The sequence below is a fragment of the Zalophus californianus genome, chromosome 2 (genome assembly GCF_009762305.2).
Source record: "Zalophus californianus isolate mZalCal1 chromosome 2, mZalCal1.pri.v2, whole genome shotgun sequence".
NCBI lineage: Eukaryota > Metazoa > Chordata > Mammalia > Carnivora > Otariidae > Zalophus > Zalophus californianus.
This window is the reverse complement of record NC_045596.1, coordinates 169,453,556-169,467,530: the sequence shown is the minus strand read 5'-3', so window position 1 is coordinate 169,467,530 and position 13,975 is coordinate 169,453,556. Positions and strand designations below refer to the sequence as shown.

General features: G+C 41.5%; 1 protein-coding gene across 1 annotated transcript in view; it reads left to right on the top strand.

Moving 5' to 3' along the window:
- Positions 1 to 13,221, top strand: part of KCNU1 (potassium calcium-activated channel subfamily U member 1) — a 154,675-nt gene extending 141,454 nt beyond the window's left edge. The window contains exons 24-27 of the mRNA XM_035725796.1: positions 260 to 399; positions 7,820 to 8,011; positions 9,719 to 9,852; positions 12,644 to 13,221. Of these exons, the coding sequence (XP_035581689.1) occupies positions 260 to 399; positions 7,820 to 8,011; positions 9,719 to 9,852; positions 12,644 to 12,890 (713 nt within the window). The 3' untranslated portion in view covers positions 12,891 to 13,221. The remainder of the gene's footprint in view (positions 1 to 259; positions 400 to 7,819; positions 8,012 to 9,718; positions 9,853 to 12,643) is intronic.
- The last annotated feature ends 754 nt before the right edge of the window (positions 13,222 to 13,975 follow it).

The following is a 13,975-nucleotide window of genomic DNA, read 5'->3' as shown; positions in this document are numbered from 1 at the left end:
AGATAGATGATAGATAGATAGATAGATAGATAGATAGATAGATAGATAGATGATAGATAGATAGATAGATAGATAGATAGATAGATAGATAGATGATAGATAGATAGATAGATACTGAAGTAAGGGCAGATCCCACATTGACCCCAGTGTAGACATCAAATTCTTGGTTCAGTGGTCAACCCTTGGCCTGCTTTGTATGGCAGTCCTGTATTCTTAAGCTTGCCTGCCTGTCTTTCCTTTTTTCATCTTTGCCTTGCAGAAAATCCTTCCAATATCCACTATATTGAACAGCTGAGTGGACTGGATGAATCCTTCTCAGGAACAAGCCTGCATCTCAGCACATCCTTTTCCACAGGCACTGTCTTTTCTGGCAGCTTCTTGGATTCCCTCCTGGCCACAGTAAGTGTAGCTAAGTGTAGCTTGCAGAGGGGAAGAAGGATGGTTCAAGCTTTGGGGAATAAGGAGAATGCCTCACAATTCAGAGTTCTCTTTGATTCTCTGAAAAAGCTTGTTCACATACATTATTTCATCTTTTTTCACAACTACTTGGCAAGAGAAGCCAAATTTTCAGTTTCAAGATTAAAAACGTGTCTGCCCCTTAGAACCAGAACACTTAATACCAGGAGGAATGAGCATATAAAAAGCAGGGTGCCTACCTATTAGCTTCAAGTGCATCTTGGCAGACCAAGCTCTGGTTTCAGAGCTTAGAAGACACTGCTTTCTCTTCTCTCTAAAATATCACCAACAGCTTATACAGAAATCAGCCATAAGGAGACATGGGGACCAAGGAAAAGCTTTGGCCTTTGGCGGTATGAGCTTTGTTCAGAGCTAAGTCAACCCTCCCTCCATGTTACCCACTCCTGGGGTGTGTTTTTGACTACATGGTTGCTCTTCAGCTCTCACCTCCTCTTTAGCCTCTGAGCAGGTTCCTTAGGAAAGAAGCTGAAAGTTTCAATAGCATGGCCAGGGAAGGAAGGCAGCACTGACATGGTGGCATGGGAGCCTAGCTCCAGAAGAGAAGAGAGCACAAGCCATTCTGATCCTTGGGAAAGAAACACACCAGGCAGAGGGAAGAAGAGAAAAGGCATTGAGCGGGTGCCTGGGTGGCTCAGTTGGTTAAGTGACTGTCTTCAGCTCAGGTCATGATCCTGGAGTCCTGGGATCGAGTCCCGCATTGGGCTCCCTGCTCAGCAGGGAGTCTGCTTCTCCCTCTGACCCTCTTCCCTCTCATGCTCTCTGTCTCTCATTCTCTCTCTCTCAAATAAATAAATAAAATCTTTTAAAAAAAAAAGAAAAGAAAAGGCATTGAGCTGCAAGCACTCTTGGTTCATTCAAGGAATTGGACCAAAACACAAAATCTGTATGTACCCATTCATAAATGGCCGCAAGAACTCCTCCAAAGGAAATCCTTGTTACCTACAAGCCTCCCAGACTCTTTCTCCCTAGATTTTCCAAGGGAAGGGTTGCAGCCTGGCTGAATATCAGTGTACAGATGCACAGGGCTCTGAACACAGCTTGATAAACTTGTAGCCTTCTGTAATTCGTGTGGAAGGGGCATCATTCCTGAACTGTGTGGGTGCCTCAAAGGCACGGTTTACACTTTTTGGGGAGCGTGGCTAGGCCACACACGCTGCCCTCAAGGCATCAGTGCCACTGGTCCTGAGGGGATTATGTTGCCTTAGGCTCTGCTTCCCTGAGCACTGGGGTGGGGGAGGGTGTCTCATAAATCCCATCAAGCTCTCAGAGAGATAATACCAGGTCAGTGATAGTTTAACATTCAACAAGTTGGTAGACAATGAATTTCCTAAAGGGTTAGGCAGCATTCAGCCTTGACTGAGCCAGGAGTCAAGTCAGGTGACTTTTCTGGGAAGGTAGCTCTGTCAGGGAAAGGGTTTTATCACTGTCTGTCATTGATATGTCAGTTACTTTGCCAGTAATTAATGACTGGAATGTCAGGCAGAAGGTGACTTTGGATGAACTGGACCATTTTAAATGGGGTTAAGGTTCCAGTTCTCCTCAGAGATCCCTAGATGGCAGGCAGCTTTGTGCCTTAAATTAAACTGGAACCTTAATTAAACTCCAATGGCCCCAGGTAGGAACAAAGTCACAGACTGTTTAGAGCTAGTGGGGAGAGCAGGATGGCAGAAGAGGGCTGAGAAAGACATTAAAACAAATGAACACATCATGTCAGCCAGCATAGCAAACACAAACTTGGTCATGGGAGCCAGCTGCTGGGCCTCTCCCCACTCACCATAGGTCTTGTGACCACACTGAGGAGTAGCACCACCTCCCAGGCTGCCTTCAGATATTGTATCAGTGGGCTTCTCCACGGGAGAGGACAATCTAGTCCTCCTGGAAAAGGAAATAAGCTATGTAAAAACTCAGGAGTCTTTCCCACAGTGAAGTCTGTGGGAGAGAAAAAATCCACACTGTGCCTGATCCAGGGGGGAGTCACATGAGGTCACAAGCATAGCAATGAAGCTTTGGGCAAATCTTTCCATCAAGGGGACTGGCTTGGGTCTTGACCTTCTGCATATCTACCTAGTGGCCTTCTGCCTCAGCTCTTGAATCCTTAATGATTCATGACACAACAAAATGAACACACTTTAATACTATTTGGAGCACCAGTCCCAAATCTCTGGCCATGATGAGCTGAACTAGACCTTTGAAAATGACCAGGTCATACTGCCCACTCTTGATTCCCTTGCCCCTAGGTCTGGTGCTACTGGCTTTCTAAGGGTGGGGGTGACTTCCCATTGTCCAGCCACACAGAAAGAAAGAGCCCAAAGGCCAGGTCTGGGCCTGCAATTCTATCATCTTGAGTCTTCTGAGTACTCTTTGATCTTGGCTAGTCTCTGACCTTACACCTGATCTTGTGGAAATGAGAGCAGTAGCCTTGGAGAAGAGACCATTTATCCTCTGACATGAAAACATCTGGGAGCCACCACTGTGGTAGCTGCCGAATACATTTGTGAATACTGCAGTTTCTTCTCCATACATATTGGAGCATCTTCTTGCTGAGAAGTGGGAGAGCATCTTCTTGCTGAGAAGTGGGAGAGAAAGGCAAAGATCTTGGTCTCCCCGTAAAGTTAGGATAGCAGTTCTGGGCTCCATGGTTATCACCCCTCTAACACATTCCCATGGCAGCTGCCACTAATGATCACAGTTCTCTGCCTCCAGATCACACCTACGGGTCTTTCCCAACACAGACCTCAAGGTAACTTCTCCCAGTAAATTTTCTTGTTGGAATAATATTAATAAACAGAGCAACAACTGTGATAGGAAGAGTAATAACATCTCTGAAGCACTTACTTTGGGCCAAGGTCTTTGCTACAATACTTTGTTTAATTCTTCTTTCAACCAATTAGGAGAATACAATTATGAGCCTCATTTTACAAATCAAGAATCTGAGGCTTAGAAGGACAAATAAAGTGCCAAAGTCACAGCACTTACAGATGACAAGCTTGTTTTCAAGCCCCACTTTGTATGATCCCAGAGTTAGACCTCGCTGTCATAGTCCTCTGTCCTTCCAGAAAGCTCTTTCTGTGATCATGAGTTTCCTTCTAGTGCATTCATTTTCAAGTTTTGCTTAAAGGAATCTACCCCCTGGTGCTCAGGCAGTGCTGAGCAGACAAGCAGGAAGGAACCCAGGGTGCACCTACCCCATCATGCCCCCCTGCCTGCACCTGTCCCCCCAGTCAGAACAACTGCTTTCTTCTGTGCTGTGCATGAGGCTTCTGCCTAGGATTTGATGTGAAGGATGATTTCTGTTGTTAAGATTTGGAAAACTGCTCCCTAGAATTTAGAATATATGACCAACAGAGAGGGAGGCATAAAATGAAAGGACCAGAATCCTGTTCTCTCTTCTGAGATAGATTTCCAGTTTCCAGTCAAGAGTCCTATATGAGAGACAGGAGTCCACCATCCCACCCAATTTTGCATGTGCCTTTTGTCCCATAATTCCCCTCCCCAAAGAACACCTTCCAGGTGGTTCTTCCAACCTGCTGCCCAGCTCAATGCACCAAGAGATCTGTTTTCCATTGTTGCATGGTCAGAAATTATGATTCGGGGTCTGTTTCCCTGATGCCCACACTACACAGAAGTGCAAGGGGGAATACAGATGCATTTCAGAACAGACTCCCTCAGGAAAAAGGTGGTTAACACCTCAGCCAAGTCAGAAACAAGATGAGATCACTGGTCTTGACTCTTGACTTCTCCCCCTTTTTCTCCATTCCCCCTTAATAAATGCAAAGGAATGAATGTGCAAGTCCCGAGGATAGAACAAAGCCTGAATAATGTGCTGTGAAGTCGTCACTGCTTTTACTGAAGTTTTGTTTTGGATTTCATGTAGTTTTTTATTCTATCCCCTGATACACCTTTGATTTTTTTTTCAACATAAAATGATAGTGTTGCCCTCCAAATCTGATACAGCTGACACTAGGGCCTCAAATACCCTCTGGTAGACTACTGTAAACTCCTGCCCCAGATGGGAAAACATATAGTTAGAAAATAGAATTCAGATTCACTTTTAATCCTTTATCAGCTTAATGTTATAAAAAAATATGGAGAGACACTCAGGTCCATAAGCAGGACTCTTATACAGCTTTGTAACAATAGAACTTCAGAACTGGACATGAACGTAGGGAGCAATTTCCTTACAAGTAAGGAAATTGAAGCTCACAGAAGTTACGTGACTCCCTTAAGGTCATTCAGCTGATTAGTTGCAGTTTTCTTACCACGTAGCTGCATTCTCAGAAGTATTTCTCAGAGAATGTTTGATCTTAAGGCCTTTTGAGATTAGATTTTCAGAATAAAAAGCAGCAAGTAGCCAGGATGTTAGTACCTATGTTATTAAGTAATATTGTAAGTTGTGAGAGAGACCTACAGCTTCATTGTAGCTAGAAGTCAAAACACTTTGGGCTGCAACATTTTCTAACCCTGAAAGTCCAAATTCTAGTAAATCTGATTATATTAGAAACAGTATCCAAGTTTAAAGGTCTTAAAATATTTGAAGCACATTTCAACTTTCCTATTTTCGTGAGAAAGAAAAAAGAAAAGGAAGGGAGGAGGGAGGAAGAAAGGGAGGAAAGGAGACGGGAAAAAAGAAAGAGATCAATACCATAGAACCCTGAATAATAAGAATACTAGATAAGCTCATGGAGGAAGGGTGACATGTAAATCCCTTTATTTTCCTCAATATAGAATTGCAATCCTTTTGATGTCAAAACTGAAGAAATGATATATTCAAAAGCTAAGCCTCTCTCAGTTAAATATGTAAAGTACATGTTTCTCTAGAGCCCTTGACACCAGGATAACCCTAAAATTTATACCTTTTCTTTAATCAGTGGAGAATTATTCTAACAGCATTATGTTTGATCACCCTACACCATGGCCACTTGTTCTTAAACGGATTGTGGCTCAACCTGGATTTACATCCCCTGTTCGTGCCTGGGTTTCAGGGAGCTGATTCCATAAGCACCCTTCTGGGTAGCAGCAAAATGGAACAAAGAAGAAATAAGGAGGAGACCATCAGTCAGGGGATCACTTCAGTCAGGACATTAGGGAGGAAAAGGCATTTGAAGTCATCTTTTAACCTAAAAACTATTTTAAAACTTATTTTCCTGTTATTCTATCTTAATTCATATACCTTATATTATTTCTTAGACCCTCTTGTTCCAATGGCTTCTACATTTTACTAGCAATATTTATTTGTTAAAAACTGACTGCCAATTGCAGTTAGTATTCTTACAGCTGTTTAACACCTGCCTTGTTCAATGCACCCCTGAGGACATGAATGTTAAGTTGACAAAGTCTGTCCTCTGAAAGACCATATCATTTAAGGAAGTGTTGCCCCAGAGGGTGATCTGAGCACCAACCAGTGGCAGAACCACCAGAGGTGCCCTTTAAATTTCTGATTCCCACTCTTCTCCGTACATTTTGATCCAATGGATCTTGGATCCCAGAATTCTACACTCATGAATATCCTTCCAGGCAATCCCCGATACATGAGAACAGAATTTAGTAATGTGTGTGGTATATCTCATTTCATCCCACAAACAAGGCTCAAAGATGGTATTATCATGTCAACTTTAAAGGTTATAAAACTGTTTCTGGACATGAATTGTCCAAAGGTACTCAGCTAGGATTCAGCTAAGTTTTTAGATAAAACAAAAGGTTGAACATTTAAAACACTATTCAATAGATTTGGGAAAATCTAATCGGTAATATATTACAGTGCTATTTACATGTATGCCAATGCCTAGTTTACCACTAAATATGATAGGAATCCTTTGGGAAAATAGTTTAAGAACATAGCTAGGGTTATTCAGCTAAGATTAATCTCAGCTAAGATTCAAAGTCAGGTGTGTTTCAGACAAACTACTAACTATAAAATACAGAAGGATGAAATGGAGCAAAAGCCAGTGGCTATGGGATCACAAAGAAAGGAAAACTTCTTTCTGATGGGGAGACCAGCATAGTTTGCCAGCCATAGAATTTGATGAGCAATCAGTCAGATGTTCCAAAGCAAAGGCATGAAGGAGTAAATATGTAGCTAGAGCAACAGATAGACTGTCGTGCTCTGGAGGGCACCATTAATGGAGGAGATGAGCTTGGTTTTATAGAAGGGATATGACATTGAAGGTTTGAGGAGGGGGACGGCATGATTTGATTTGTGTCCTAGAGAATCTCTCTGGAAACATTTTGAACAGGGATTGCAAGTAAGAATAAAAACAAGACAGGAAGACTAGTAAACAGGCCCCTATCATAATTCAGTCTGCAGAAGACAAGTCCCTGAATTTAGAGAAAGTGAACTGGAAAATTTCTATGACAGTAACAATTGAGGTCATTCCTATTATTTTTAATAAAAACAAAAGTATTGACTTTTGTATAAGTAATATATAAACATATAAATCCTCATGTCTACTGGAGTAAAAGTCTAATTTAGATAGAACAAAAGGTGGAACATTTAAAACACTATGTATTCAGTAGATTTGGGAAAATGGGTAATATATTATAGTGCTATTTACATGTATGCCAATGCCTAGTTTACACTAAATATGATAAGAATCCTTTGGGTTTAAGAACATAGCTAGGTTTATTCAGACTCAAAGTAGTTTTCAAAATAAGAAGTTGCCCCACACGTCCTCCTTTGGTTTCATTTTGATACCAAAGATTCCAAAATTCTATTAATTTATTCAACACCTACTATTTGTGTAGTACCTAAGAGCTACAGGAGACCTAAATATTAATAAGACCCAAGTCAATACCTGTCCTCAGGCAGGTCACAATCAAAAGGAGGAGACCATCAGTCAGGACATTAGGGAGGAAAAGGCATTTGAAGTCATCTTTTAACCTACTTAATATAAGTAGGCTCACATCCAGAAGATTCAGTTACAGATGACAGTAATAATGTCAGTAGTCCCCTAAGGAAAAATCTATAGCAGTCACATTAAATACATAGTTTTAAATATATGTTGATGATTGTTAGGGTATCTGTGGTCTGACATACTCCTCTGGCTATTTTTGGAGGAGGGGACATCCTTGGTGTTAGCATCATTACCCACTTTCTTCTGCCACAGTGTGACCCCAAGGGAGCAGGAGCTGGGCCAATGGTATTTTCTCTGTACCTTGCCTAACCCAGTGCCCTACCTAAACTGAGAGCTTTTAGTTGATTTTAATAATGATGACTAGAGACCCTGTTTTGCCTCACTGGGTCCATTTCAAACAGCGATGCCCCCTAAGTCTGCAAGACTGTACACCTCCACAGTGTCTGAGCTGGCTCTTCTGACTTTGCACACGGCTTGTCCTTGCTTTCCAGGCCTTCTACAATTATCACGTCCTGGAATTACTTCAGATGCTGGTGACAGGAGGGATAAGTTCTCAGCTGGAACACCATTTGGATAAGAGTATCTGTGGGCTGACCCACAGCTGCACTTCAGTTATGTCTGGAAGAGCGCGGTGTAAGCTGGGGCTTCTGTCCTTAACTGAAACCATTTTGTCAGACATTAAAGTGAGTCTACTCCTATCATGATAAAGGTTCCCACTTGCTTACCATGCTGGGTTTCTGAAAATGATTCAGGCTATTTGGGTTCCTAGATGGCCTAGAGCATAGAAAGAATAGCAAAAGCTAATACAACCTTGTATTCATAGAGTATTTTAGAATTTAAAGTGTATTTTCACATATCCTATTTATTTTTTTTTACAGTTCCAGGAGGTAGGTAAGACAGGTATTATTATCCTCATCTTCCAGATAAAAAATCCAAGTGTGCAGGAAGCATCTGAGAAATCTAATAACTTTGTACCTTAGCAAGGGTATTAGTAATTATAATAACTAATATTTACTGAGCATGTTCCCTGTGCCTGTCTGCTTTGTTGTTGTTTACTTAACCTGTCCAAGGATTTATATGGTAGGCATTGTTGTTAATTGCACTGAACAGATCAAGAAGCTGAGACTCAGAGAAACAAGGACTTGTCTGAGGCCACACTGTGTCCCACTGGAAAAGCAGGGGACCGTCCAAGGCAATCTGGCTCTGCTCACTCTTCCTATACCTGAGCTGATAAAGAAATCTGATCATGTCAGCCTAAGTCAGGCAGAAGCGTTCTGTGTTTGGGTCTAAGACTCTGATTGGGCTAGCCAGTGGAAAATGCAAGGGGAAAAGGTCATTATGGCATATGTAGTGGGGCATCTGGGCGTTTGGGGATCATAGTGGAGTCTAGCCTGGGAATGAGTAATGTAGTTATCAGTGCCTTTTGGTTTAGCTTTGGTTGACATTACATTTAGCTCTCTACCAGTTGTCCAGGGCAGGGCATTTTAAGGAAATATTTTTTGTTTGTTCAGAGGACATCAGCAGAACCCCCTTCACATGGAGCAGGCTCTTCCAGGTCTCTGCACCTGATATGTCTTGATAGATACTACCAAAAAGGGAAAACCCCATGCTCCATACATCTGAATTGCAGGTGCAAAAAATATGGCAAAGTTCCCTTAGCACATTTTGGTCCTTTGCATTTCTGTGGTCCTGGGCTCCTCACCCGAGATTGACTTGGGAGTGACTATAAGCCCAGGACAACTGCCACTGGCAACTTCTTGTCAGTACCAGAGATAACAGTGGACTGGTCAACATTGTTCTCCTTCCTTTCTTCACTTGTATCTTGTCCTTACTTTGTTCTCTACCTTAGGGAATCACATAATGAAACAAACTGTTCTCACGTGACTTCATTGAATGCATTTGTTGATGCTTTGACCCTGTTGTCTATCCATCGCGCCCTTGTTGGCTATAGCCTGAGAGTAGTGTCAAGAAGAATGCTTGGGACTGTAAACTGTGGTAGAGTAGGATAAGATCACTCTCTGGAGGTCACTGAATATCCCAACCCATTATATAGCTTGAAAACTGAATTTTCCAATCTTTTACTCATTGTTACTTCTTTAATGGTTACCAAAATAGCAGTAGTAATAAAGACTAGCATAACAACATGCTACGTCATGCCCACAAGAGGCTCTTGAAAGATTACAGTGATAAAAACAATCACTGGGATTAGATGCTCAAAACTTATCATAAACCTAATTTCCTACTTGACACTGCCACCATAAAAGATATTAGGAAAGAGTTTTGGGTCTTCCAAACTTTTACTACAAGGAAAGATAATAATTTTCCAGTAAGTGCTTGTTATTGCTTAATTAAAGTACCAACAGACACATGTTTTTCTCTTTTCTCCCCAGCCAAGAAAGACATTTGGGCAAGTGTTCTGTGGCTCATTAGATAATTTTGGAATCCTGTGCCTTGGTTTATACCGCATGATAGATGAAGAGGAGAACAAGCCAGAACAAAAAAGGGGAGTATCCTTGCTTGGAGAGTGCTACCCATCTACCCAAGCATAAGAGCCAAAGCTACTTTATTCAATGTGAAAGAGAAGTCCAGAGCTCAGGGTCCATAATTACAAAGAAGGGTCCAGGGGAAGTAGACAGTGATATAGGAAGAAGGAAGCTGGGTGTAAATAACATGAATGAACTGATGATCAAATTAATATTGACCATGTAAGGATAATGGTGTCTGTGTCCCCAGTGAAACCTGAGATGTAGACCCAGATTTTAAATCAGGATTCTTTTGTAACTTACCCCTCATCCATGTCTATGCAACTTCTTTTTTTTTATCTTTATTTATTTTTATTATGTTCTCTTAGCTAACATATAATACATCAGTAGTTTTTTATGTAGTGTTCAACAATTCATTAGTTGCATATAACACCCAGTGCTCATCCCAACACGTGCCCACCCTAGTACCCATCACCCAGTCACCCCATCTCCCCACACCCCTCCCTTCTGTAACCCTCAGTTTGGTTCCTGGAATCCAGAGTCTCTCATGGTTTGTCTCCCTCTCTGATTTCTTCCCATTCAGTTTTCCCTCCCTTCCCCTGTGGTCCTCTGCTCTATTCCTTTTGTTCCATATATGAGTGAAGCCATATGATAATTGTCTTTCTCTGCTTGACTGATTTCACTTAGCGTAATCCCCACCAGTTCCATCCATGTCGATGCAAATGGTGGGTATTCATCCTTTCTGATGACTGAGTAATATTCCATTGTATATATGTACCACATCTTCTTTATCCATTCGTCTGTTGAAGGGCATCTTGGTTCCTTTCACAGTTTGGTTATTGTGGATATTGCTACTATGAACATTGGGATGCATGTGCCCCTTCTTTTTACTACATCTGTATCTTTGGGGTAAATACCTAGTAGTGCAATTGCTGGGTCATAGGGTAGCTCTATTTTTAACATCTTGAGGAACTTCCATACTGTTTTCCAGAGTGGCTGTATCAGCTTGTCTATACAACTTCTTAAAGCTGAAAGCCACTGTGCACATTGGAAAGATTTTGTTTTCTGTTGGACTCATTGGGTAAATGTTTATTAACTGCCTCATTTCTAGACCACTGTGTTTTACATGTATAAGTTATGGGAGCGATATGCTCAGATTTCAGTTGAAAGAGCAATCTGACCACAGTGTAGGAGAACATAGAGGAAATGCATGTGGAGGGCAGGAGGGGAAAAGAGAGTGTGCAACCTACAGACAACACAATAATATAGGTCCGAACTAGGATCCTCACAGTGGGAATGGACAAGATTCAGTAGGAGAGATTAAAAACAATAGAGTGGAAGAAGATTGAAGGAAACTTGTTCTCTTTCCTAAGGGGAACAAAACCAAGATACTTAAAGTGGGGTAGTCTTGAATGGAAAGAAGACTTTTCTACTCATCAGAGAAAGGAAGGAAAAGAATGGGTGCCAAGACAAACATAGCCATAGGTGAGGGCTGTGCTCAAAGGAATTTGTGTGTAACACCAGGATTTCCCCGTGAAGTATAGGCATAGCCATTGCTGAGATGATAGCGGCACTAGAGTTTGAAAGAAAAAGTGTCCCAAGTGCCACAGGCCTAAATAAACACGGAGGTCTGTAGATGACACCGATGAATCGAGTGGGAGGGTGATACGGCTATAGAGCATTAATCACAAAGATGCTGAGGGAGCCCTGGTGTTCTGGAAGCAGTACTGGGAAGCACGAATGATGCTGGTTTCTCTCTCTCTCTCTCTCTGAACTCCATGCCCTTGCTCCAACACCTCCAGAAAACCCATGGAGCTCAGTAACTGGGAGAACGTGCAGCCTATACTTGAGAGGACCTCCAGGAAGGAAATGATATTTCTGTTTCAAAGGGAGTCTTTGACTATAGTAGGTCTTGCTTAAACTATTATAGACATTATGGGGACTCAGTGGGAAAGATAAAAGGGGGAAGATCATTCAACGAAAAGAGGTCAGAGGTGCCCTGAGATGGTTGTTCAGGAAAAAAGAGGTGACCACTTGGGACAGCAATGAAGAAATGCAGGATGAAAGGCATGAAAGGTTAATCTGCCTCAGTGTTCTGACGTGAACACTGGTGTGTTAATTAATTCACATTATTGAGAATTTGCTATGTGCCTGATACTAGGCTAAGGCATCCTGCTTCCCTATGAAGTCTTTTTATGCAGGTCCAGGCTCTGGGTGTTCTTTAAGACTCATTGACATTCACTATTTGCTTACTAGTCAAAATTTCAAATAAAACTTCTGTTTAATATTCTTCCCCCCCACACACACACTGGCCACAGTGCATTGTGTGTGAAAGTTTGTGGCATATTAGGGTAGGCCTAAGCTAGAATGGAAATAGCTGGAAGTATGTAATCTTCTGATTTTTTATAAAGCTTGGCCAAGTGCTCAATATTGGGCTGACTGAATTTATTAGTGTGGATATTAAAAGCAGAGAAACCTGGAGCCCAAAAGACCATTAGGGATCAGTCAGTCCACATCTCCGTCCTATCCCTCTCCCATTAAAATGATGAACAAATCAAGGCCCAAGGAAGGGAGATGCCATGCCAAACTCAGGTCAGAGATGCTTGGGTTCAGAGGCAGGAGTGAATGTTAGTCTCCTAATTCCTAGTCTAGGACTTCTGTTGCCCTATGTCAGGGGTACTTACTCTTAATAAGAAACCAATGAAGCAAAGCAGAACAAAAAACATTTCCTCCTCTGGCCCAGCAGAAAGACTTCCTTGTTTGGGCCATTGCCTGTAGCCACAACTGTCCCGGCTGCAGAGGCTCTGGAGTCATCTTTGGCTTTTCTTACAGGTTTGTGATCACCCGGCCAGCCAATGACTTTAAGCTCCTGCCCTCGGATCTTGTGTTTTGTGCCATCCCTTTCAGCACTTCTTATTACAAATTGGATACTTCATCTCAGAGTCCATATGAAATAATAAATATAGTGCCAACATCAGAGAAACCTACAAACATAAATCATTCTCCTACCATTGAGCCAGTCCACCGGACTACAACAAAACCTTTGATGACATCTGGAGCCAAAAACTATTTCCATTAGTGATTCTAAGCAAGCTGTATTGACTCAGAGCAATAAACTATCATCCCAGACACATTTAGGTGAAACTGAAACTGTGAGAGAAAATGGGAAGGAAAAAATGAAGGAAAGCACAGAGGAGAATGCCCCTGCTTCTTCAAAACCAAACTAAGGCCTGTTGATATTCTCCACAAGCCCCTAGCTCACTACTTGAAAAGCATCTCCAGAGATGGTGACTTTGAACAGGAAAATAAAAACAGAAGTATGCCACTTTTATGCCCATTGCTTAGTGGTGGATCAGCAAGCCCACACTGGGGAGAGACAAAAGTCTCATCCAATCCCACTGGATCTAGAGTGATAAATAAAGAAATGCATGATGAATGCTCTGTAAAGAAGGTTCATTGCTCTATGTCCCTTGTCCCTCAAGCAGAAAACATGTTAGAGTGAGCTGTGTTAAAGAGGTCCTTCAGTACTTGTTGGGTTTGTCCAGTCAGGGAATATAAGCCATCAAGATAAAAAAAAAAATGAGAAGGAATTAGACAGAAGAGATGAGAAATAAAGAATCTTACATTCTTTATCCTTAAGCAGGCAAATAGTAAACTAGTATATTATCTCCTTCCTTTATTCCTTATGCTTTTTCTTTCTTCATCTCTTTCTATAGAAGGTGAGAAAGATCAGATGGGGAGATGTTGGTTTGAATTGGAAACCAGTTTGTATATAACTAAGACCTAGCTATATGCCCGGCACAAGAATGAATATTAGAGTATTCTGGGATGGGATGCCTAGGTGAAGTCAAGTAGACAGAAATATATGGCCTTCCAAATTCTCTAATCTGAGAATAAAGACCTTGTTGCATAAAAGGTATAGAACATTTCCCCATGTTCCAAAATGAACCATTTACTCCCAATGGGTGGTCTTTGTAAGCAACACCTTCTTGTGTCATAGATTCAGTACAGGTAAAAGGGAAGATGAAAGAAAATAATAAACCACATTTCTAAAACATTATTTTAAATAATGTTTATGATATCCTTGACATTTTTAACAACATCTTTGCTGATTTGGTTATTACCTCCATTTTACAAAGGAACAAACTATGTCAAAAATAAGGT